General features: G+C 37.6%; 1 protein-coding gene across 1 annotated transcript; it reads left to right on the top strand.

Annotated features, from left to right (window-relative positions):
• Window positions 1–191: 191 nt before the first annotated feature.
• On the top strand, window positions 192–25698 carry IFIH1 (interferon induced with helicase C domain 1). Its single transcript, XM_063161999.1, has 16 exons — window positions 192–665; window positions 2424–2580; window positions 4120–4290; window positions 8157–8237; window positions 11627–11847; window positions 12595–12805; window positions 15849–16066; window positions 17545–17661; window positions 18138–18261; window positions 18349–18582; window positions 20601–20857; window positions 22311–22460; window positions 23168–23329; window positions 23662–23852; window positions 24628–24721; window positions 24819–25698. Exons 1-16 carry the CDS (start codon window positions 216–218, stop codon window positions 24999–25001), a joined length of 3021 nt encoding a protein of 1006 aa, XP_063018069.1. The 5' UTR covers window positions 192–215; the 3' UTR covers window positions 25002–25698.
• Window positions 25699–26894: the final 1196 nt, after the last annotated feature.

Below are 26894 nucleotides of genomic sequence, written 5' to 3'. Positions count from 1 at the left end.
CCCGGCGCGGAGCTGCCCGGCCCCGCCAGCCCGGTCCCGGCGAGCCGAGTCCTCACGCACCGCCCTCCCAAGCGAAACCGAAAGCGGCGCCGGTGCTGGGCAGGCTGGGCCGGGCCGGGCCATGCCAGCCGAGGGTTCGCGGAGAGTTCGCTGAGGGGCCGCGGCCGCGCTGCTCGCCCGGCCCAGGCGCAGCCCCAGCAGCGGCGGGCGCCGCCATGGCAGAGGGCAGCCGGGACGAGCTGTTCCTCTACATGATCGACTGCTTCAGGCCGCGGCTGAAGCAGTTCATTCAGGTGCAGCCCGTGCTGGACCGGCTGCCCTCGCTGAGCGCCGAGGACCGGGACAGGGTCCGTGCGGCCGCCGAGCAGCGGGGCGCGGCGGCGGGCGCCGAGGAGCTGCTGCAGGCCGTGGAGCGGGGGCCCCGCGGCCGCGGCCCGATCCGCGAGTTCCTGCAGGCGCTGGAGTACGGCGGCTGCAGCCTGGCCGCCTGCTACGCCAACCCCAGCCTGAGCCAGCTGCCCTCGCCGGCAGAGGAGGCCGAGCACGACCTCTGCGTGCACCTGGTGCAGCTGCTGCACGGCACGCTGGTGGACAGGATGCGCGCCGGGCCGGTGGCCCAGAAATGCCTGCAGATGGAGATCTTCCAGGACGAGGACGTGGAGCGGGTGAGTCCGGGCGCAGGCAGTGCCACAGACACTGGCCAGCCCCAGGGGCTGTGGGGCAGGTACGGGGCCACAGCTACAAATGGCAGAGTAAATGCAAAAAATAAAAGGGGAGTTCCCAGACTTGGGGGAAAATAAATAATGGGTCCAGGTAAGCCGGTGAAGATTCTTGACAATGGGCCAGCAGGTGGCATGCCAGCTAAGAGCCTGGCAAAGAAAAATGCCAGGAACAGAGGGCTGGACCAAGACAGTGTCGAAGTGAAGAAATATGTCAGACTTTACTTTACTTATCATTTTGCCATAGACCTTAGGCTCAGAAGATCATTGTCTTTTGGCCCTTGAATCATACCAGGAAGTAGTGATGGTCTGTGAAGTCCTAAATAATACTGAGTTAAAATAAAGCAAGATTTTTTGTCCCCTTTTTTGCTATAGGTTCACTGAGGACTGTCACACTAGACAATGACGTGATCAGAAATACCAGTTGGACAAGAACTAGGAAGTGTTAACCTTTGATGCCAATATTGTCCAGTGTTGATTCCACCTGGCTAAGAATAACTTGCCTGGAACGTGAAACCTACTTGAAACTAAAAAAAAAAAAAAAAATTATATCCTGAAACAGTGCTAGAACAAATTGAAATAATAATTGCCATAGCAATAAGGGGAAAACTGGTAAACTAAGGGTGGAACTAAGTCACATTTGCACTCTGAGCCTTTGCATCCACTTTTGAGGACGTTTTATGCTCCATCTCAGTTAAATGGCTGTAAGATACATAATTTTGTCTTGTGACCATCAGGTGGCAGCAATGATCAGACGCACCCTTGTTAGTAGGGAGCCAAGCATGGTAACACAGCAGGCAGATGGAGAGGTCTTTTAGGAAGCTACTGGCTCCGTTCCCTGGTAATAGGTCCTCATGTTCCCCTGGGTCACCTTTTTGCTGCTGGTGTTTCCATCAAACCATTTAATACCCTTCACAATCCTGCCAGTTTAAACCCCAGTGTAGTTTAGGCTTTCTCATGTCTCCCACTTTCCACACACTTCCTTTTGGTCATGTATCTCAGTCAGGTGTTCCCACTGCTATGCCTGCCCATTTCCTTGCATATCAGAATGGATCATTCTTGAGCCTTGAGAAAATAGCCCTTGAGACTGATCACCTGTCTCAAGCTGCTTTGCTTTTGGGGTCATGGTTTTGTTCCTCATGCAACCACATGTCAAATTCTGCTTGTGACAGCCTTGGGACACAGTTCCATAGCTTCTTTGAGGGCAGTAGCCACTTTCTAGAGTCTCAGGTATTGTTTTTTTAAGTGGAAGTTGAGATGATGAAGCCAAAGTTTAAGAAGGAAAATGTTCTATTTTATGTGTGAGGTCATGAGCTTTGATAAACCATCTGACAGCATTTCTCCTTAATCAAGGTTGCCTATGCCCTAAGCCATTCTAAACACTAGTTGTTCCACAATACTAATAACTATTATATAGTGGTTACTGTTGCAACCATTGTCTGGTACTACCAGTCTCTCCAATTAAGTTCCAGATCTCGTAGGTTTCATATATCCTACCCAAAACCAGATGGGATGAGCATGAGGTTGTACAAAATTGCAAGAATTCTCTTCTGATGAGTGTCAGGTCTACTTTATATCTTTATTATTCAGTATGCTTTAATTAAACAGGGGAATGCTTTTTGAAACTATACTATTCTTATGAATGTCCTCAGACCATTTCCAAAGTCTGTGTGAGGGTTGTTTCTTGTCTTTTATTTTTGCCAGATCCAGACTGTTATTGACAATCGTGGGAACAGAGATGGTGCAAGGGAGCTACTGAGCAGAATAGTCCAGAAGAAAGCCTGGTTCTCTCCTTTTTTGATTGCTCTCCGTGAAACCCAACATGAAGACCTTGCAGATGATTTAAGTGGAAATACAGGAGGTAATCATCTTATTTCACTGGTACAGATGTGTGGATTTTTAATAGCTCTTCTTCTTTTTTTCTTCTTTTTTTTTCTTTTTTTTGTACTGTTACTTAGGAAGCAGTGCAGGATTCCTGCCATATTATTTTAATGAGACACTGGGACTGATGCTTTTGTTTGTCCAGGTATTTCAAAATCAAGTTATGTAACAGTTTAATTGGTAGATTTTTAAATACTGAAAATCCCTATTAATATGAGAATTACAGCAGTATGGATTTAGTTACAATTAAACTGAATCTTACTTTTAAAACCCATTGGCTTTCAGTGTGATTTTTATAATCATTCATAAACATACTTTAAAAATTAATTTAAACAAACAAAACAGACTTTACCTGAATTTCTTCTTCAGTACAAGTGTTTTCTTTACAGAACAGTTTACAAATATTTTTGTCATTTTAAAGTACTTTGCATACGTTAAGACATTCAAAAGTCTCAAAACATTATAAAATTTACTAAAAATAATGCAATAAACTAGTAAAGGGGCTACTCCTTTTCATTCCTGTATAATGTTTATAATACTGTAAAGTTATCCCATTCTTAAATATAAAAAAGAAAGCAGCCCCTAAATAATTTATCCCTTATTTTTGGTCCCCATATGTTTTATAAAATTTTAGTGACTAAATTACTTTAACAGATTTCCTATTTAGCAGCTTCAGCCTGCTCACTTGAGGAGCAGAGCTGTCTCTGTGCTTTTAGTTGCTGCATATGGGTCAGAGCATTAAGACTGAGGTAAGAAGCACATGAGGGTGTCTCTTCCAGCTTTGGACAGAAATCAGACAGTGTTCTCCCAGACACACACAGGCAGCTGTGAGATATGAGGATGCAGTTCAAAAATGGTTGGTTGAGTGTTGCAGTCTGCAGGCCAAGACCAACCAAGTCTGAACCTCAGATCATTTTGAGTGGAACTTAGGTGCTGGGAATAGCTCAGCAGCTATTGTGATCCTAATTTTCATTCTGTGTTGCAGCTGTGTGAGGTTTAAATTATTGTTTTCACTACTTTGCCATCACTAAGGCAAACAAAGTAACAGATATATAAATTATTAATATTTTTTTTTCTATTCTTTTCACATTTTGCATTTCTGAATTTTTACTATAGTGCAGACTATATAGGTTAAAACTGAAGTAGAGAAGAAACAGCTTCATTGGGCATTGTGGATGAAGAACACTGCTGCTACATTTTGTCATTGCAGCTTGACCCCCTGTGATTTCTTATAGTAAGATATGTTGTTATTAGCACAGAAATTGAGAACTTCATAAAAATAAATCTATTAACCTCTTTAAATTTAGTTTCTAATTGTAAATTAGTAAATTCTTAGCAAATATTTGTATGAAGGTCAAAATTCCAGACTATAACATTTGAGTCAAGACCAAGACCATGTGTTATACTGTTATGTGCCTGATAAATACAGGTTAGTTCTGTGTTTTCTAGGCTCCACACTAAAAGAAATGAAATGTTTTGTAGAACTGCCTTAGAATTTCTCTGTATTTTCTGGGAACAGAGAATAAACAAAGTGGGATGGAGCAGACTACGAATGAAGAAACAGAAGTTACAAGCCAACCAGGATACGTCACAGAGGAGAATTTGAAACAGGAAGAAAATGTGGATGACAGTTCCAGCAGTGAGAACAGTCTGTTGGAAACATCCATAGAAAAGAATTCTGTGATGTCAGGTTTGTCCACTAACTGGTATTATGATCTGGTACCTGTGTGAATAAATGAGTAGTTTTGAAATATATTCAATACTTTTGATAGAAATATTAATATTATTAGGTTAGTATTTTATTTCACACCCATCCATAGTAGGCTTATACTATCCAATGACAACAGTAGGTTAACATTATCAACTCTGTACAGTGTTGACTAAGTTTAAGATAAGAGGAATGTTTTTACGCCACTAAAACTGCAGCTCTATTTAAAGTGCTTCTTTCTAGAAGGCTGGAAATGCTGTATAGAAAAGCATTTTTGTTTTGAGAAGTCCTTCAGTGTTGTCCAACGAGTAATTTTTTCTGTTCATTTTAAGGTTTTTAACTTACAGAATATCAGACAACCTTTCTCATGTCACATACACACTCAGAAGTACATTTTTAGTAAAAATGTTTCGGAATGGTTGTGGCCTGTTGTTCATTTAGACCACTCTTAAAAACATGCCTTGGGAGTTGATTATGAGTGACAGCAATTACAGCAACAATGCCCTAACACAGCCGTGAACCAGTGATTCAAACATGCACTGCATGATTCAGGAACCATGTGTGTTCCAGGCTCTCATGGAGCTCAGATAATAGTTACAGCTAAGGTTAATCCTGCCTGAAATTATACCAGTGGGCTTTCTCAGCCAAAGGAGTAGGACACCTAAGGCTGCTCTCTTTTTATCAAACATGGATAACTTTTTTAAAATGTCTCTGAAAAGCTGGAGCCTTTCAATGTGCAACAGTAGTAGCCTGTTTCTCTTTTTGCATGATATTAACAGGATGTCACACTGCTCTGTAGCAAGTACAGCAAAATTATCAACTTGGTTTTCCTGGGTTAGAACATAATATGTCAGTATAAAGAAGAGGTGCCAAAAATTTAATGATAATTCAAAGTAGATGAGACTGGATTATTCTTTCTGGATAAAGCTAAGGGTCTTATTGGGCCTACTAAGGGTAGGTTTTCATTGCTGTTAGCCTGATCTTCTACTTGCCTCTAGTTGGGTTGAGAATTACAGAAAATGAGATCTATCAGTTATTAACTAGTGTGCCACAAGCTCATTGTGGATAAAAAACTGTTCTCAGCCCAGAACTGGAATTAATAGAGTGAGTATTAGCAGTCTGGGCACTTGAGCAGATCTGTGCAGTGAAATGGCTAAGGGGATACAGAGTACATGTATTCCATCAGTTTGTTTCAGATTGACTTCAGTCTCATGTGGACTGTGCACCTGCAAGTAATTAGAACAAATCTCATTTGGTTTCAGCTGAGAGTTCATTTTTTCTGATCTACACCAGCTCTGTGATATGAACCAAAGTGGTGTAAGGTGGGACAATTGACAGATTACCTGAAAACATGCAGTTCTGAGATGAACCAAAGCAGCAGTGTAGATGCAGGGTAACAAGGGCTGCCAGGAGGCAGTGCTGCTTGGAGATTTCTGCAGAGGAACTGCCTCACATTCAGCCATCCTCAAGTGCAGTAGCCTTTGATATTAATGCACTTGTACACTCAGACTTAACAGCACTCCAGTCTTTTTTCATTTCCTATGACCATCCTTTCTCATGATTTCATAAGACAGTAATTTTAGACCAGGAAGATTAAAATACAAATGGAACCCAGACTCTACTTCCAAGTGAGCTAGGAACCCACCTAGTTTGTAATTTGATGCTGTTGAGTGTACTCAGTTTTGCAGTACAGTCCTACAATTCCTTTATGTCTTGAAAAGGACATATTTCAAGAAGAAGCTTTTCAGGTAATTTGAAATTGCTGCCATTTGCATTGTATCTGGAGCTTCCTCTAACCCTCTTATTTAGGTAGATGGAACAGAGACAGTCAGAAGGTATGAGAGCAGTAAGGCCATAAAAACAAGTAGAAATAGATCATTGAGCCCAAGAGATAACTAGAGAAAAATTGAGCATGCAAAAACACAGATGAGAAACTTCACGCACAAAATTACACAAAAGCAAGTAAATTCACTAGGTTAACACGGATTAAGTTGCTGCAGTTACCTATATAAACACCAAATTAAATAATAGCAGCTCTCTTTTTCAAGGCTGGCTTGTCATTGCATTCCATTCCATTGTCTCTCTACTTATTTAGTACTCAGTGTAAAGTGACTGAAAATCTTCCTGTGAAATCATCCTGTGAAATTCCACATTACAATGTGCAAGCAGGACTCCAAGGGAAGATTAGCAGAAGTGCTAAAAACAGCTGTTAGGATAATAACTCTTCTATTTTCATTTTTTTGAAAATGCTTACTGTTTTGGGGTTTTTAAAATTTATTTTCTTTTAAAATAATTCAAGTAAGTTGCCACAGTTGAAAAAGGAGAACGTTGTTCTATTCACCTTTCTTTGGAAGATGAGTATTTTACATTTCACATTGCCGCTGATGTTTTCTGTTGAGAGATTGTTGTATAAGGCATGCTGCACATTGTAATTCAGATAATTGTGTACAACACACTTTATAGATTCACATTCTTGGGACTTTTAGAAAGTCATTTTAGATGGGACACCATATGGAATAGATACAGAGAATTTTAATTTTGTCCTATTTTTTCCCTATTTTATGTGGATTTCTGGAAAGTGAAAGCAAGAGATAGCAGTGTCATCTTCATAGCTGGGAGTTCTTACTAATTCTACTAATTAGTTTGTCACAGGTCTTTGAACATGGCTTGTAACTGGTGAGGTTTTCTTCTTTTTTTGCCTTTCTGTTGACTGCATTCATTTGTTAGAAAAACTACTAATGCCTGACTCCTAGTGGTAGCTAAGATAGCTTCATAACTTTACTGCATGCAGACTAGGTTCAATTTCCACCTCACTCACCAAGACTTTATAGTGTATATTTCAGGCATTTCCTTCTAGGACTCCGTAAGTGCTAAATTCCATTCAGTGCTAAATTCTCATTCACAGAATCTATTTTGCCTTATGAATATTTTTTTCGGGACAATAAGTTATGAAAAATGTCTATGGACCATAATAGGATATTCACTGGAAATAACTTCATGGCAACACAGGCCCATTGTTAATTGCTCTTGCTAATTAAGCAAAACATTGGTCAACACTGTTATTGCGGCTGATTCCATCTGACGCTGTGGGCTCAGTTGCAGAGTGCTGTGGGCAAGCTGACAGCTCGGGGTGGTGCTGTTGGCGGCCGGTTTTCCCGGGAGAGCTGGGTGCGTGTCTCCTCAGGCGCTATGGAAGGGCTGAGCTTTGGGGCGCTGGTGCGAGGCGGGCCCGGCCCGGCAGAGGGCGAGCGGAGCGCGGCGATCCCCGAGCGGCGCCGCCGCTGCTGCTCCGCGCGGTTCGATACCCCCATCGCCGCTCGCAATTAGTCGGGAGCTGCGCTTTGCTCTTTTCATGTAATACCAAGAAACTTAAAAAAAAAAAAAAAAACAAAAACGCAATTCTGGTTTTGCTTTTGTTCTGCTGCAGGTGTAGCTTTCATGGCTCGCAGTGAGTAAAAGAGAAAGTTCAGTTTGCCAGCAACTTATTTTCTTTTGGCTTTTCGCCTTTCTGGAAAGATACAGTAAAAGAGGACTAAAGGGGATTATGCAGGTGATGATGTCTGGAACCCCTGGTTTTAGACAATAAATCATGACCCATAGTGCCTTACCTCTGCCATGCTTTGGATATTGATCTTCCACTCCATATTTTCTTCCACAAGAAAATGAATTATATTGTTCATTTTTTTTAATCTCTACCAAAAATAGGGAAAGTTAGATCTCAGCCATCCCTGCCTGACATTCATGTAACCTACTTTAACAACTCAGGGGGAGAGCAAACAATACACAATTGCCATTAATATTTGTACAGCAAATGTATTATGCTACATTTCTTTGCGTTTTTCATTTAGAGTCAGATGTCTCCATAGGAGATGGAAGTGTCAGTAGCTTGAATGGAAACCTGGAACAGAGCTGCACTACCAGTGATTCAGGTACGTTTCCCTTCTGTTATTATTTAGTAATTGCAAAGTAAGCTCTGGGGGAAGTATTCTGTGAATGGGCTAAAATGAAACTCCGTGAAGGGCTTTCTTTCACTGTAAACTATAGATGCCAGTTTGTTCAAATTAATTTACTTTGTTGGAAAACAGATGCCATTTTAGGCATTTTAGGTCCGACCATCTGGTAATGGTCTGGACCTAAGTCCTAGCCCCAAAACAGTCAATTTACTGAGATCATCTGAACAGGGCTCTAGACATCATCATCATACGAACTGGTCAGTGAGGCAGAATGATGAAATCACACAGGCTGAAGGGACTAGAAGTCAGCCAGTGCAGTCACCTGGACAGATATTCATAATGCTGCCACACTGACGTGTTTCTTTTGCTCTCAGAGAGGAGCTAGATTGTGCCTGGCCCCCACATAGGGTGAGAGGGAATAGGAATGTTTTAGAGGCAGTGAAGGTGAGCAGAAGCATCTGCTGGGTACCTGCGGAACAATAATGAAGGTCCACTTTGAGCCCAAGTACTTTAATAGCCCTGTTTGTAAAAGCAACCTGAGCAGTGGGGGTTGCTATCTGAGGATCTTTGTGAACCTCACATTTAAACACATGTGCATGTTCTAAATACAGTTTTAAACTAGATATTGGACTGTGTTTAAATGATACTTAGCAGACAGGTATTATCTTGCTATGTATGAAGTCTGAGTGAAACTATACATTGCTGTTGTAAAAGACATCCCAGTATTTTTTGTCTTTTTTTTTTTTTTTTCCAAACCTCAGGCAAAGCAAACTGGGAGGTGTCCACTATTGTGATGAGCCTGTTTGCCTATACAGAATTCAAGAACTACTTTTTGGAATCTAGATTTTATAACATTTGTGCTGGGACTATATCTTGTACAAGGGCTAGAAAAAATTCCAAATGCTTTTCAAGCCATCTGGGCCTAATAAACCTAGTATCACATCAGTAAGGTCACTGTAAACATTATATTTCTTATACCTGCAAAGTGTTCGTTATAAACACTTTTTAAATACTTTGAAGCTTTAAAGTATTAAAATCCACATATTTTATAAGTACACAGAAAATTCAGGATAGCTCAGATCTAAATTGCTACACTGCAGCTAAGATTTTAGTCTGTATGTTGCTAACTCAAGAGAATTTACTTTGCACTTCTTTAGCAACTGAGGAAATTCATCAGTCACATTGTATTTTTTTGCTCACTCTGTCACATGAAATGTCTGGGCACTGGAACTTCTCTGTTCTGTGGACAGACAGACACACTGTATCAGTTGCTCAGGCTGAGCCAGGCTCATGACATTTGGCAGAACGTATGTATGTGAGTATGGCCTCATTCTTTGAGATTGCTGAAGTATTTCTCAGTAAGCAGAATGGGCATTTGCTGTGTCCAGTAATCCAGAAAAAAGCCCAAACACTGCAGTTTTGTGAAGAATGGAGAACAGACTTTTTCAGTTTACTTGCTATATGTTCTGTATTCATGTGGTTTTTAAAAGCAAGTAGTTTAAAAGTTTTTTAAAACATCCATGCTTTTTAATCATGTCTAGTAAACGCAGTGAGAGCAATAATGAGAAAAAAATTTCTAAGAAGATGCAGATGCACTATTAATGGATTTTGTAATTTGAAATGTTACAGTAAGGCTGTTGTATTAACAAAGAAGTTCATTATTACACACTGACATTATTTGGATTTTAATGCAAAGAATCATGTGGTTTCAGCTTCATTTTTATGTGCAAGGTTCATTTCACATTTTACAGAATTGTGTAGTTAGGACAATAGAATAATTACTGTGTTTCTTTTAGCCCAGAGCAGCAATTCACATGAGCCTTGTATGAAGGCAGACAACTTCCCTAATGCTACACTGTGCTTGATGAAAAATCTTTAAGTATTTAATTCTTTAATCTGTGAAAAGATTCCTGTATTAGCCTTTATCTAAACAAGGGCTGAAGAAGCTAGGAGAGAGCTAAGTTAAATATTTTTCAGGCCTGGACTGTTAATTGAGGATGTTAAGGAACTGAAATTTAACTAAACAGATGGGTGATAAAGTGCTAGTTTCAATATGATTGAGCTATTGAATTTAGCCAACCAGAAAGCAAACAAATGCTCTTCCTCAAAAGAGAGTAGTAGAGTCAGATAAATAACAGCAAGTACTCTCTGGTGCAAATGTCCCTGTGTCCAGGTAGCACTGCACTCACACTAAAAGGCAAAACAAGCAAAAAACACTTTAGAATGGCATTCAGATGTTTCCATCAGCAGTGTTTTATCAAGCTTCATTACTTTTTGTTAGTTTAATTTTATTTAATGGAATAAGGAATACTAGAAAAATATACTTACTTTGTGTGTAATGTATCAGTGATAATAAAATCCTCATGATTCTGCATTGAATGATATCATCAGGAAACAAAACTAGGGTTTTTCTCCCCTGATTTTAATCTGATAGAATGAATTTGCATTTTCTTCACTGAGGGAAGTTAATACTTGAACAGTGTTCTAAACTTATTTGTAGCAAAAAACCTCCATGAAAACTCAATTGAAATAAATCATTCTGATATTAAGATATATATACAAGTTCTGACTTTCTAAATATATGTAAATTCAAGAGACTTGATATGCTTTTCTTAAGGCTCAAAGTAATTCAACAGTATTTTTTTTTCACTTTTACATTTAGAACATTGTTTGTTTCTTCTGCAAGCTGTAGATCTAAACTCTGCCATTGCATTTCCAATAAGAGATGGAGGGCTTTGGCCTTAGGTGACAGATGTAAATGGCTTTTTAATGAACATCCAATTGCATTATGTATGTGTCAGGCTAAGAAGCAACACAATCTACCATGAGTAGGTGTGACACATTCTACAGTTAGCTCCATCTTGTATGGGCAATTGAATTTTCTTATCTATTTAGTCTCTATACTTTATAACTCCCTTGATCATTTTAATGGCTCCATTTTTCATTCTCTGGGAAGTATTTATAAAGGTAACTCCCTTGTAACCAAATAAATTTCAGTATTTATAAAGGAGAACGTCACAGAAGCTTGGCTAGGTTATAAATACCACAGCTCCAAACACAACCTTTGTTGGTCCCAGTGCTACTGAACTATATCACTTGAATTTATACCTAATAGCAGTCATTTCAACATAGATGGGGCAAATTGTACTGTGGTTTATTCCTCCTGCCCTGAGTGCTGACTGGATGGAAGCAGTTCTGATCCAGAGTGGCACAGGTCCTCAGAGCAACATTGTCTATGCTAGTGTGCTGTTTCTATTCATAAGATGCTTCTCAGTAAATTAATATTTTTCCCTTTGACATTTTTCACTCCTCTAATACATATTCTGTGCCTCCTGTTTGAAACTTATATTTCGTTGTACCCTTAGATGAAGATGAAGTGGAGAGGAGAGCCTCACCTGAGCCAGATCTGACCCTGAGAGATTACCAGATGGAAGTTGCAAAGCCAGCATTGAATGGGGAGAATATTATCATATGTCTCCCTACAGGCAGTGGTAAAACCAGAGTGGCTGTTTACATTACCAAAGATCACTTGGATAAGAAGAGAAGAGCATCAGAGCCTGGAAAAGTCATAGTACTTGTTAATAAGGTAAGTTGGTCCATTTTTTAAAGAATAATATTTTTCAAACATCATGCATTGTTAATACAAACATTGTAAGATGAATATAAAGACAATTCTCAGCTTTTCCAGGTATATTTTGTTTTAAAGACATACAGATCTAGACTGTCATCTCCATTGTGCCATCAGCCTTGTGTAAGCACAAATTATGTTAGTGTACCCCAGTGCAAGTGCAAATTTAGATGTGCTGTAATAACCACATTGTTGGGAAAAGTACAATTTTATTTTGTAATGAATTTTGAAAAATAAAACTATTTTTCACATTCTGAGTTTCAGTTTGTTAATGAAGGCCACCTCATGAGTCTTACAGTAGTAATATATTGTCAGATTTTCTGATAGTTGCTTTAGTTTTTCAGTTAAATTTAGCACATATAAATTAATCTTCTATTGTAATATTAAAATATAGAAATACATTAAAGAATTTTACTGAAATTATAAACAATATCCATATTCTCTAATAAGATAAATGTGAAAGCACTTTATAAGCTCAGTTAAATAGCCAGAGCATGCATGGTTTGTTCATTCTTTCAAAGGCTCAGTTAAGCCAAAGTTCTTGGGACGAAAAGGTTCCACAGGAGAAGTTGCAGGGGGAAATTGGTTTGGGGATTTTTTCTGCCTAATTTTCTTTTGTTCATCTAACAACATTTGTGGCAAACAGGCATGTATTTTTAATCCTGTGTTTAATATGTTTTAAACTCTTTGAAAACTTTTTCTCAGGTTCCATTGGTAGAACAGCATTTAAAAAGAGAGTTTAGTCCATTCCTGAAGCGTTGGTATCAGGTTATTGGTTTAAGTGGTGATTCTCGGCTGAAAATCTCATTTCCTGAAGTTGTCAGAAGAAATGATGTCATCATCAGTACAGCACAGATCCTTGAGAATTCACTGTTAAATGCATCCAAGGAAGATGAGGAAAGTGTCCACTTATCAGGCAAGTATTTTATTCTGAAATTTTTACAGAGGGTATAAAAGTATATCTCTATTCTGGAAAGTTGCAGAGTAAAAATGTGCCACAATCAGTAGGGTTTTTTCAATTTATTCATTTTATAAATACAAGCTGTAGTAAAATCATATCTCAATTGACAAGCATGCAGGCCAAAATTAGACTCTGTACTTTATTTGTACTAAATACTTGTCATGCTTCCTATTTTATCTAAATAAATTCTTAAGCACAACTTTGTGCACATGCAGTTGTACTGGTTCCACTTTCCAAGCTTGGCAGAGCGTTAAATCATATCAGACAGAAGCCATATACAGGATGAGAAAAAAAACTGTCAAAACTCAAATGCACTTGGTAGTTTGAGAAGTACAATGGAACAAAAGATAAAAGCCAATCTGTTGTAAAAATTATATTCTTTAAACTCTTGTAATTTTGCTAAAAGACAGCGATATGATGGCTTATAACTGTGTCTCTCTGAGCTCAGCAGATATAAAATTTTCCTACAACACATAAAGGAAGTTGAAGAAAGCAAAAGATAAAGAAGGAAAGATTGTTTTCCCAGAATGCTGAAGTGGCAGGTGATCTGGAAGATCAGAAGATCAGAAAGGAAATGATATTATCTGTCAGGGAGGTACAATTACAGCAGCCCATGAGGTCAGCTTCCAGGCTTGGGCTGCAGTGACCTTCCTCTGTGAGATGTTAGCTTCTCCCTCTGTTTGCCTGCAATCAACTCCTTTTCAGATGGTGAAGGATGTAGGGGAGTACTGTGATATTCAAAATAATGGCCCTGAGATAAAAGTATTGGTCTGGATGTCACAGACAGCAGAGAAAGCTGAGGGGTTGGTCCAAGTCTGTCAGTGCCTGGTGCTGACTGCTTGATCCAAACTAACTCCTGCAGAACCACTTGGTACCTCAGAATTGCATTCCCTCCTTCAGAATGCCTTGTTATTAACCTAGGCAGAGTACCAGCAATTTTCTTATACTTATTTCCTCTCCACTGCATCTTAAATTAATAAACTTTCCTACATCTGAATCATTTTGGAATGCTGTATGGAGGCATCTGAACATTTCTACTGGAACTGCTGGCCTGTTTAGAACTGGGCTGAGTCCCAACCAGATTGTGTAATGAAGTGGGTTGAATGGGTTTCACACTTTGTGAAGTTTCCTTCATAAGGAGCTACATTTTTTCCAGAACTCAGGCTGCCCTGCACCTCAGGGTTTTTTTTCCGTTCTATTACACCTGTGCTCGTAGGTTCAGCTGGACCAAAGCCAAGCAAGCATGAGCACAGCCAGCTCCATATCTGTGGCTGTGACTTGGGTAACTCACAGCCTTTATAAATCATCCTGATTAGTTTCAAGTTTTTTTCCAGATTTTGCTGCATACTTTTTTCATCTGTTTCCACAGAGGTCTGCATTACACGTGATATGGAATTCCAGCCTCAGTGAAATGATGGGGACTCTCTTAGTTGCATTTTATCAAATGTTTACTCTCTTCACTTAGGGCTGAAATCACTGTATGGACTTTCTAAAAGCTGTGTATCACTTCCTTAATAGAAGAAACACATCTTTTCTGGTAGGTTAGTTTCTACACAAGTAGTTATAGAATATGCATGATGGAGATGATGGTCAAAATCAGAGGCAGTAAGTTCATGTTGGCAGAAAAACTGAGTAACTGCCAGCACTGCTTCTGAAATCTTGCAGTGTGTAGAAATCTTGGAAATAAATAAGAATTTAGATTTGAAACTACATCACTTCAGTGCATACTGGCTTCCTGAATCACTCTGAAGGCAATCAGCTTTCCCCCGTGACATGGAGCATTGGCTTTGCTAGCAGAAGTGTTTGGTGTAGCCTTTCCAATATAACTTCCTTTGTTTAGTCTCCATCCTTCTTTAGGTTCCTCAATACCAGCTGAGACTGATTTAGCTCTCTGTTAATTTCCAGCTCCTGCTGCCAGTTGTTGTAAACTGACTTATAGTGGTGCAACAATTTGAGCACATCAATATGTTTACACATCAATGTGTAAACAAGACCATGGAAATTGTCCACATTAAAAAAATATGTAGAAGAGTTTAACCCTGACCACTTCAATGATCTTCTTTACAGTCATGTCCACAAACTGAATTAAAATTGTTGGAAACAATGTAAAACTAGAGAGTTACTGGCCAGCTACAGAAGGACTGGGAGCTCCTATAAACCAGTTTTGCTGCTAGAGAAACAGAAAAATGTTCGTGATTCTTTCAACTCAGAACCTTGAAATATATGTCATTGGCTGCATGTGCAGAAAGATTAAAGATATGTTTTCTATATCTTTTGAGAAATTTGAAACAAAAAATAATGTTATTTTCTTCGTTGTACAGTATATTGTTTGCATGTAAATATACTGTGACCAAAAAGCACATTACACCTGTCTGAATTTCCATCAGTTTCCTCCGCTACAAGAGAGAGATGAGCGGTAGTGCTCCCACTAATCTGTTTGTTCTTTCCAATAACACATCCATAAAGTAATATAAATCTTTTAACTGGACACTAATAGGGAGGAAATCTCTGTGTTGCTACAAAATGAAGCATATTTTGACCACAGCAAGCCTTTCAAGAATGTCTGAAAGGCTTCTAACATATTATGTATCTTCTCAAAAGCAAACAATATCTAGTTTGTCAGACACAGTTATGGACATAAAAGACAGTATTGAGTTCAACTATGGTATGTTCTTACCACTGGTAAGATATGAACAATATTTCTCTGAAATTCTTTATATAATCAGATTGTTTTTGCAAAAATATAAAGTCTTTTTTTCCATTACATGAAATGTAAAACTACTTGGCACATCAGGACTGTAGCAAAGTTCCAAAGTCCATTAAATATATTCAGCATCCATCCACACCTTTCTCCAATACTTCAATTTCCTAGTACATTAGTTCTCAGACAAACTGATGGGTTCTTTTCAACAACATCCTTACTTGTTACAAGATTTAGTCACGCAAATTCTGCATATGAAATAGAATTATTCACTTTAGGAGTCTTTTTTTTTTCCAGATTTTTCCCTCATCATCATCGATGAGTGTCATCATACTCAAAAGGAAGGTGTCTACAATAACATAATGAGACGTTACTTAAAAGAAAAGATGAAGAACAGGAAGCTGGCAAAAGAAAACAAACCACTGATCCCACAGCCTCAGATTCTGGGACTTACAGCCTCACCTGGTGTAGGAGGTGCAACATCCTACTCAAAAGCCGAAGAGCATATTCTGAAAGTAAATATCCCTAACACTTACAAACCATCAAAGGGATATTGTCTTCTTCAAGTAAAACTTCTAAAGTCAGTTTTAGGCTCAAAATAGACAATCTGATTTTTTTTTTCTTGTGTACATGGAAGTCCAGCTCATAACCATTAAAAAATAATGGACATCCATATACAAATAAAGGTTACTTTACAGGAGGAGTAAGGTTACTGAAAAGGGAAGTTAAATAGTTGCCTCACTTGAAAAAAATTCCCAAGATCAGAAGCAAGGAATCCACAATGTAGTATGGTTTTAAGGTTACTGAAATTCTTATTATTCCATTGATGGCTTATAATTTACTGTGTATTTCTAAATACTAGAGACACAACATATTTTATATCTGTATTTCTAGAGTGACTAAGATGAGCATTTTCGTGAGTCCAAAAAAAATGAAAAACAATGTTTAATACTTAAACAAAGCAGAAACCACTTGTGAGATACAGGTAGCATACAAATGTGTTCTGTTTTTTTCAGTTGGAGTTACTCATTGAGGTTGCATGAACACCTGACTAAAGATAGTCTGTTAAATTCTATACTTAAAGAAACTATATTTTACTTGAAATTAAATGGTTTTGCATTAGTAATAGAAAAGTAGAATTTAGCCCAGTATGGCAGTGAAAACTCCTGACTGGTAAATTGTACCAGAACAGAATGTGATATTGAATTAGTGAGGCCTGCAAGAATGTTTTATGCTGTATTGAAGTAGACAGAATTTTGATGCAAAAACTTGCTAGCAGAAAAAGAAAATTCCTTTTCATCAACTCTGAATTCCTAGTAATAGGATTCTGGGATTTGCATCTGAAGATTAATCTGAATATGCAAGCTGAAATATACAATTACCACTGAAGACATTAAAAAGTTCCCCTGTCAGTCTTCCTTTACCATTTTCTCTGCTCAGAATAATGTTATCATTTCCCTTATTACTTAATGACATGTACATATTTTCTCCTTGGAAGAGGTCAAAAGCAAAAAAGTCCAGTTCAGTTGTGTACTTAGCACAGAAATTCTCTCTATGTTTTCTTATTCCAGAAAACATTATCTCAAATTAGCTCATAACAGCTCTTATTATTATAATTAGTCTCTAATATTTTTCTTCTATTTTTTCTGTTTTACCATTATATTTATTTATTTTGTGCTCTAAAATCTATTCTTCCAAAGTATCGATGCTCTATTTTCCTTCTCAAAATACTTGCTTTGCATCCTGATCTACAATTTTTTTCCTGTATGCGAGAATCACTTCTGGCCTAGAAAGTAACTTGTGCAGTTTATCTCAGATGTTTTTCAAAGACTTGGACTTTTGTGTGCTGATACTGCCTTTATCCAATTTTTGTGGGAAGAAAGCCAAGTTATCTAAACCTCAATATCTAAACAAGAAGCTCTGTTGCATTAATTCAGTTTTCATGTGAATATCTCATTCAATATTAAAGAAATAACATTTTGTCTTCTCCCAGATCTGTGCTAATCTTGATGCATGTAGGATTATGACTGTTGAAGAGCATGCCTCCCAGCTAAAGAATCAGGTGAAGGAACCATCTAAGAAGACTGTGATTGCAGATGATAAAAAAAGGGTATGTTTTTTACAAAAAATCAGTATTAAAGTTATATTCTCCTTTAAATATGTCTTGTACGGTATCAAAAACTTTTGCCTAATCCTCTTTTTCTATGGACTTCAGATGATCCAGAGTGCTAATTTGAATATTGTTACTTTCCTCTGTTTCAAAAAGTAACAGTAAAGTCAAATAGGACTAAATTTTTACTCATGTCAGTTATATTTTGAGTTATCTGGTCAAAAGGCCTTCTAAAGTTGAAATATTTGTATTGAAGTGATGATATTATTTTCAGTTGGTTTTTTTTTAAGTGCTGTTTCTCAGTACAATTTTTGTGATATTCTGAACTGTATATTTCCATATCACTAAACACACTTAAAAGCCTTACTTCTTTAATTTAAGGTTTAAGTTATAAAAAAATTACTCAGTGTGGTACTAGCCAGTGTTTTTGTTGCCAGAGTGTGCTTACTTACTTTTCCTGATCAATTTATTTCTAGGATCCATTTAAAGAGAGAATCACTGAGATCATGACAGAAATACAGAACTATTGCCAGCTGCATCCGAAGTCTGAGTTTGGAACTCAGACATATGAACAGTGGGTGATCAGAGAAGAGAGAAGAGGTAACTGCATAGCAAATATACCCCAGCTTTGGAGTTCTTTCTGTCGTTCTATATTAAGACCTTTTTTGTATTTTTGTTCCCTTCTAGCTGCGAAAGAAGAAAAACGGAGGGAACGTGTCTGTGCAGAGCACTTGAAGAAATACAATGATGCTCTCCAGATAAATGACACCATCCGAATGGTGGATGCCTACAATCACCTAAATAACTTCTATAAAGAGGAGAAAAGCAAGAAGACAGTAAGGAGTGATGATGATGATGATGATGAACCAGCAGTATCAAAACAGGATGAAACAGATGAATTTCTAATAGGTTTATTTCATGGTGAGTTTGAAATACATTGTGATATTTAATATTTGAAATCCATAATTGTGCACTAACATGGTTTACATGGGCCCATTAGTTATTGCCTCCTGGAAACTGCTGTGTTGTTTATTATCACAGTGCCTTGATATCCCAGTTCATACCCTTTCAAATGCATTAAACATCATAGTGGGATCATGTCATAATATGTAACAATGGTTCTTCACCTCCCACCCAAAGCCACCTTTGTTTTTGTTGCCAGTAAGTAAAAGCTGTTTTCTGCTTTTATCCAGTGAGGTGTCCCTGAGGACACTCTTAGCAGATACATAAAATATGTATTTCAGTAGACACTCTGGGGGCGTAAAACGTTGAGCAAATGGAATCCAAAAGTAATGAAATAATGAGTTCCTAACCAACCCTTTCTGCCAAAGTTCGTTTGTCTATGTACTAAGAAAGTAAAGTGCTGGCTTTAAGTTAGTTTCAGGCAAAGAACATTTAGTTAGAGAATTAAACAAAAGATCAAACTGCAAAGACCAAAGTTTTTTTTCAGATCAGTCACCTTGGAACTAGGCTTCATTCTTTAATCTTTTTTACTCAGATTTTTTCCTTTACTGCCTTTGCAAGCAGAAAGAGCTAGAGAAGTTTGCTCTCATCAACCATGGCTCTTGGGTGGTACAAACAGAAATAGATTATACTGCAGAATGTGACCCAGCTTCGTGTATCCAATGAACTATAAATTTTTCTCACTATTGTTGAGAAATGAAAAAAAAAGAATGAAAACTATAAGTTAGATAATGTCAGCATGGTTTTAATGACTCTTCATACATGTCTATCCTTCCTTGTTTAGATTTTCAGTAGTGAGCTGTTGCTGAGAACCAAAAATTTAAACCAACTAAAAATGAAACTCAGTTTCATAAGTGTAATTTCTGGTTGCTTTTATTTTTGCAGGTAAATGAAGTCCAAAGAACCTGCCAATGAAAAATAAATCCCTTTTTTTTTTAGGATTTTACCGCTGAAAGTCTAGTATTAATAGAAGAATGTCTAAAATTTCTCAGCTTTAAGAGCAGAATTCATCTTTGGGTGATAAGTGCCATGGGGCACTTAGTGTAGGTTTAACTAAATTGTGGGAGTTTGTTACATTTATCTCTTTTTTGTATGTGTTTCTATGTTTGATTGGATTCAAAAATATGAATAAGACTAGTCATAAAGTCACTATGTAGGTAGAGTAACAGTTTGTGGTACATTGAGTATGATTGCCTTGGACTAGGTACACTGCAATAGTCTGCACAGGGTCATGACATCAGTGTACTAACACACCGAGTCCCTGCCTTGAAGTGTTCTTGTGTTTCATAATCATCTGATAATGACATAGGTTTTTAAATATGGTAAGTTTTTTAAAAAATTTAAAACACAGAGGAATCCTCCTTCCTTCTGGTCAGTAGAGCCAGTTGAAGAGAGTCATTCTTTTGACAGTTCACTGAGTGCATTGTAATGTCTTGGAGCTGCAATATCAATGACATGCCCATGCTGGTGTCTGCTTTACTGCGTGTTTCTAGTGGGGATTCCTACTTTAATTCATGTCCTATGAACAATTTATGTCTAAATTTATAAAACCATTACCAGCTCCAAGGCTGTATATATTAATCTGTTTCTCCTTGTAAGACATTTTTCTATTATTTTAAAATAATTTTGTAAATATTATAAGCTGTGATTTAATTCTTTATTACCGTGCATTTGACTCTGTACCAACTTTGTGTGTATAGGCAGGCTTTTTCTTTGGCTTATTCTTACTATGAAATACAGGCAAAGTGTATGATAATGGTGATTTATTTTGGTTGATTAGTATGTATTTAGTGAATGTAAACTCACTTCAGAAATAATTGGTATGCCCCAGCTCTTCAAACTGAATGTGAATTAGCCATGCTGGGAGAATTATATAGAAAGTTGCTCTTTGCTTTGTAGGTTTTAGGGTTTATTTTGGTTCGAGCTGTTGTTTTACATAGCTACATTTTCTTAATTTACATCTGTTCTTTTTAAAGCAAAAAAGAAACAGCTGAAAGAGTTGACTAGAAATCCAGAAAATGAAAATGAAAAGCTAACGAAGTTGAGAAATACTTTAATGGAGGAGTTCACGAAGACTGAAGAACCTCGAGGAATCATTTTCACAAAGACTCGTCAAAGTGCCTCTGCTCTTTTCCAGTGGATTAAGGACAACCCAAAATTTGAAGAAGTGGGAATTAAGGCCCATTATCTTATTGGCTCTGGACATAAGAGTGAAACGAAGCCCATGACTCAGGTATAGAAGAATGCATGTCAACATTACCTCTGGTACATGATTTTGGAAAACAGCTTGTCTTAGTCCTAGTCCAGTGAACTGAAGTTCAGAGCCCAGAGTTCTGATTTCATACCAGCCAGCAACTTATCTTCATAAAGATAAATGAATAATAATGTTGACTAAAAGTGAATAATAATGTTGGAATAATGTTATTTCCACAAGTAACAAGCTTTTTTGGCTTTGGATTCTATGGCAATAGGAGTAGCCAGTGTCCGTTGCCTAGAGTAGGGTATAGTCAAGAAGGACCGAAGTTATAGCAAGGCATGGGAAGCAAAAGCAAACAAAATGGAAAGAGTAAAAATGCAATTAAATGAGTTTATGCTTATCAGGATAACAGTCATTCACGTTATATTTTAGCTGCTGAATTGAAAAATAAGATTACAAAGGTGATTATTCCTGTCTTTTTGTACTATCATTGCTTAAATCAAATTACACCAGTTTATAGGCATGCTTCACACTGATGCATAACCATTGAAAGAAAACTTGCCAAAATTGATACTGGAAATATCACAATTGATCACTCAGTTGTGTCCATCTGTGTAGCATTACGTTGATTCCATACACCATATCTCTCTGGTGATTTACACTTGCACTAAAAACGTTTTCAAATCAAAGTACTTTGTGTCTCTTCTGTTCTCGTCCTTACTCCCCATATCAGCATTTAAGCAAAAATGGTGTATTTTGCTGCTAGGCAGAGTCCATTTTCTTCTGCTGCCCTGAGTTTCAAGAAAAAATTCTCCCAAAAAATTCTCTCCAAAAGTTGCTTGACTTCTATCAAACTTGGAATTTAATTTCTGTGGCACATTACACAAACAAAACCAATATCTTCTGCATTTTGAAACTGAATATAGCAAATAGCAAGTTTCTGTTCCTCTGCTCAAGCTGGCGACAAACATCCAGTTGATTCAGAAGTCTGTGATTTAGATATTTTCTTTTTAAGTGTATCATAGTTGTTCTTTTTGGTGCTACTGAGATCACCAGAGTTACAGTCTCCATTTATTATGGAGAATTTTAAGTGCTTTAGAACTAGAGCTGGAAGTCTGTATTCTAATCAGAAATTACTGAAGTGATAAAAATCTTGTCTTATGGGTAAGTACTTTAAAAATTTGAAAACAATAGAACAACTATATTATCGATTCTCCCAGTACCTATGACAGACTATGAAGTTCCAAGCCCAGTTACCATAAAAGGATTGAATTCTGCTCCCTCCTCCCTCAAAATACGGTGCTGAACTCATGTTATATTCAATAGAAGCTCCTTCTTTTGCAGGATGCTTAAATGTGGTTGTTAAGGCCACTTGATGTTTGGCACTCAGCTCAGAAATGATGGGACTTTAATTCCTAAACTCGTTAATTAGAATAAACTGGTAACAGAAACTAGTACTGAAAGTAAATTTGATGATTTTAATTTGCAGAATGAGCAAAGGGAAATTATTGATAAATTTCGATGTGGAAATGTAAATTTACTAATTGCTACTACTGTAGCTGAGGAAGGCCTGGACATCAAAGAGTGTAACATCGTTATTCGCTACGGCCTCGTCACCAATGAAATTGCTATGGTGCAGGTAGGAGTTTTCTGCATACATACCTTATTTTAATAATGCTTTTCTTTTTGCAGTGAGGAAATGGTGAATCATACACCTGGCGTTTGGAAATAATTTTTAAATGCTTGAATGCTAAAAGAGAAAATGTTCTTGCAACAAGGTTCATTTCCAATTTCTATCCTCAGTCCATATGCAACATAAAATTTGCCTCTCTCTGTAATGGTGTAGCATCAGTTCAAAGTTCTACACAAATGTTGAGCTCTTTTAATAGAAGAGATACAAGAATATGGTCATCAGACCAGTTGATACAAGAGGCATTTTTACCACCAGTGTCTGGACACCACACCATCATCAGATAAAGAGAGATTATTACATATCAGAATACCAGTTTGATACATGCTTTCATTTAACTTGTGAACACAAATATTTATATATTTAATATTTAAATGCATGCTTATTTTGGCAACAAAATGTAGTTTTGGCATTGCAAAACAGGCTAGTCCCAAATCTCCTGAGCAGTTCTCACAGGTATCATGGATGACACTGCAGAAATAGTATGTGTTATTCACTGATTCTTTATCTGTCTGAGTTAAATGGAAAAAACTGCATTTTGGGGATAGTGCAAGTGGAACAGTGCATGTCTTCCATTACAAAACTAGAAAAAAATTGTTGTGTGATGTAATAGGGAGTATTGTGGTGTTTATTTTTGTGTTCCTTGCAAATTGTAGGCTCGCGGTAGAGCTCGAGCTGATGAAAGCACCTATGCTCTTGTGGTTTCAAGTGGCTCAGGGGCTGTTGAACGTGAAAATGTTAATATTTTTCGTGAGAAAATGATGTACAAGGCCATTCAGCGTGTTCAGAAGATGCCACAGGAAGAGTATTTAAAAAAGGTATTCACTGCAACTCTTCACTTTCCCTTTAAAGAATACTGATTTATATTGTATGGAATAATTTCTATTTGAAATCTACTTAGAGGGGAAAAACTTGAAATAATACTTGTTACTACATATGGCTTTGAATTCTTTTGCCAATATTTGTTTTATAATCTGTTTTCTTGTCCTTTTGAAAAGTCTGGTTTTCTATTGGTAAGGGGAAAACACACGAGCAAGGGAAAATTGACTAGAAGTCATGTTGACAGTGAACTCAGTAAAATAACTGAGAAAGAAAACTATAACTGTCATTCCAGCAGAATGTTACAGTGCTCTTACTGATCTGTTTCTAGATTCAGATTTTCCAGTCGCAAAGTATAGTGGAAAAACAAATGAAGGTGGTGAGAGATCAGCGCAAGACATACAAGAAAAATCCTTCACTAATAAAATTCTTATGCAAAAATTGCTCCAAGCCGATATGTTCTGGAGAAGACATACAAGTTATTGAAGACATGCATCATGTCAGTGTGAAAAAAGATTTCCAGTAAGTGTTTATGAACTACTTTATCTCTTTCAGGCAGAAACAGATTTTCCTTTCATCGAGGCTGTAACAGGGCCTGTAACCCTCTAGGCCCTGCGAGAAAAAAAATAGATTATTCCAATATTGTTGGGTCCTAGGCTCTATGGAGTTTACAGTTAAGGAGCTTGAACAAAATGTTTGTTCTTATTCCTGATTTCAAGGTGAATTGAGTTTAAGACTTCAAAAAAAAAAAAGATGCAGCTTCTGTGGTACTATTAAGTAGGTCACTTACTATGTAGTATGGTATATATTCCATTCTGCACAGGCTAATAGTAACCTTCAGGATCAAGTACTCCCTAAATAAATGATTCAAGAATGTACACATACTCTGCAGGTCTGGGTAGTCAGAGCCAAATGATTCTCTTAAGGGTTAAGATTGACCTACAGGGAATAAAAAGAAATCCTTTAATTTTCAGGTATTATTTCGTTGACAGTTTCATGGCACCTGAAAAAACAAGCTTGATCTGTCCGTTATTAGAACAAGAGCCTGCAACTCCCACTTCAAGATGTGTGAGGAAGGATGCAGCTCCTGATAGGCAATGAAGAGGGACAGGGAGTACACGTGTGTTTCATCATTACTTAGGAGTATGAAGCATGACCTTGCATTTTCTCAGACAGTCAGAGTCTATGACTTTTTGGGTTTCTTACCTGATTTCAGCAGTCTTAGTCACTGTTTATATATGTCTGTATGTAGCATGGAATAACCAGTGGATTCTGATGTGTGCTGTCTGTTTTTCAGAAGTCTTTATCATACAAGAGAAAATAAAACACTGCAAGATAAGCATGCTGATTACCAGACAAATGGGGAAATTATATGCAAAGACTGTGGACAAGTGAGGAACATCTTATTTTCATACTCTTGTCTGTATTTGTTTCTGCCTAATGATCTTGCCTTTTTTTACCTGAAATGCAATTTCCTTCTAATTGCAGGCTTGGGGAAATATGATGGTTCATCGAGGCCTTGACCTGCCTTGTCTAAAGATCAGAAATTTTGTGGTTGTGTTTGCAGACAAGAAAACAACAAACAATATTTTTAAGAAATGGGGAGACCTGCCCATCAGGTTTCCTAGTTTTGATTATGCAGCTCATTGTCCTTCAAGTGATGAAGATTAAGGATTTGGAATGAAAATAAAAGTAGTTTTCAACTTCTCTCTCTTGATCAGAAGCTCCTGTGTCCTATAGAGCATGCTGCATCAAAAGCACTGTGAAAGCTCCTGGACATAAGGAAACTGTCCTGAAGACAAAAAGCGAAACAAGAAAGGAGAAGGACAAAGTCACACAGCTGCTATCTGCACTCAGATTTGTACTCCTGGACAAAGATGGCAAATGCATTGCAGTCATGTGTATTTATGGAACAAACTCCTGACTCTTTTCACTACAAGATGACAACACTGTCAAAAGTGTGCTAGATGACCTGTTGTCAATCCCAAAACAGTGAAAAGACAGCTTAAGATATACCATGGTCATTATTTTCTTCATGCTATTACCATTTTGAAGATAAAGGATCTCTAAAGAGGAGCCACGTAAAGATGTCACCCATTATTTCTGAATCACTGTTGCTACGTCAGTGTTTTCATGACTGAATTCCTCCCTTCATAAATATAGCTGAAAGCTCATACAATTTGACAGACTAAAATTAGGTTTCCCTTAGAAGACATTTCCAGAAATCAAGCCCTTAACCTGAAATTGATTATTTTACTGTCCAAGAAGCACATTGCCAAAGTGACTCTCTGTGTGTCAGTTTCACGGGATTGTTAGCCTGGCTACATAATGAGGTGTGTATTTTTTTTCAATAAATTGCTATAACTAACATTTACCAACTATGATACTGTTAATTCTCTACCACTGGAAGTATTTAGACAGTAATAATACCATAGCTTCATCCTAGAAATTTAAAGGGTGGTAGTATTCTGATTGTAAAAATAGCATGATTCTCCATATTTATCTCATGGACAGATTTCTCCTGCCATTTTGCAAGTAAGATATTGAAGAGTGGAAGGAAGGTTTATTTGTTGTTACAACAGTAACTGAATAAATTATTAGAATAGCCTTGTGGGAAATCATCCAGATATCATTCATCCTCTGAGACATCTCTGGATTTCTTTATTAATGAGTTGTTACAGGTAAATAAATGCAATATAATACTCTGTACATAGCATTTTCAAGTATCTGAATTAGTTTATTCACTACTTTTAAATAAGTGTAAAACACTGGTAAAAATACTACATCATTTCATAGATTTCTGCTGCGTCTTCAATCAAATCAATTTCCATGCTGAGTAGATTTTCTGAAATCTGAGCTTTTTACACTTCCCTTTACTGTAGCAACGAAAGTAGATGCAGATGAATTTCTGCACACGTGCTACAGACCTGTGTGACAAACATACCTGGGCTTCTTGTAGTTCACCTGGGTGCTGCTGTTACACTCCCAGTTCCTAGCGTGACTCTGCCACATTGTCACTAGAGCTTAAAGAGTGTTTGCACAATCTCACTTCAGCTAATGCATAATGAACCTCAAATCAATCCTGCTGGTGTGTAGGGTAATGAATTTCCAGTCAAGTTATTTTCTCTGAATGGGGTTGTAAAAGACATCCATATTGCCCATCCAGAGAGTGTGAATTTGTAAAAAACAAGCTAAATTGCTGTATTTTATCTTCTGCTTAGCTCTGCTTTTATTGCCTTTAGGGACCCAGTGTCCTCCAGGGAGTGTGACAAATCCTGATTGTATTTACTACTTACAGTTTTTATTAGTTCACAAATGTGGAAAGAAGAAAGTCATTTGGGGATTTGTCTAGCTTTGTGTATGGCTGCTTAAGAACTGGATCAACCTCAGTTGTATGTTCATTGCTGTGTCTCCTTTTGGTCTGGTGTCATGCACAACCTACATCTGTAAATCTGCATTTCCTCACGTGTGAAGAGCAAATACTTCAGTAAGCTTCAGTAGTTGCTTTACTGGTTCGATAGCTGCTGGCCAAACTGAGTGTGTTTTCTGTTCAGTAATTTGTCC

This window comes from Melospiza melodia, chromosome 8, assembly GCF_035770615.1.
Source record: "Melospiza melodia melodia isolate bMelMel2 chromosome 8, bMelMel2.pri, whole genome shotgun sequence".
Lineage (NCBI taxonomy): Eukaryota > Metazoa > Chordata > Aves > Passeriformes > Passerellidae > Melospiza > Melospiza melodia.
Note: the sequence above shows the minus strand (reverse complement) of the source record. Positions and strands in the feature narration are given on the sequence as shown.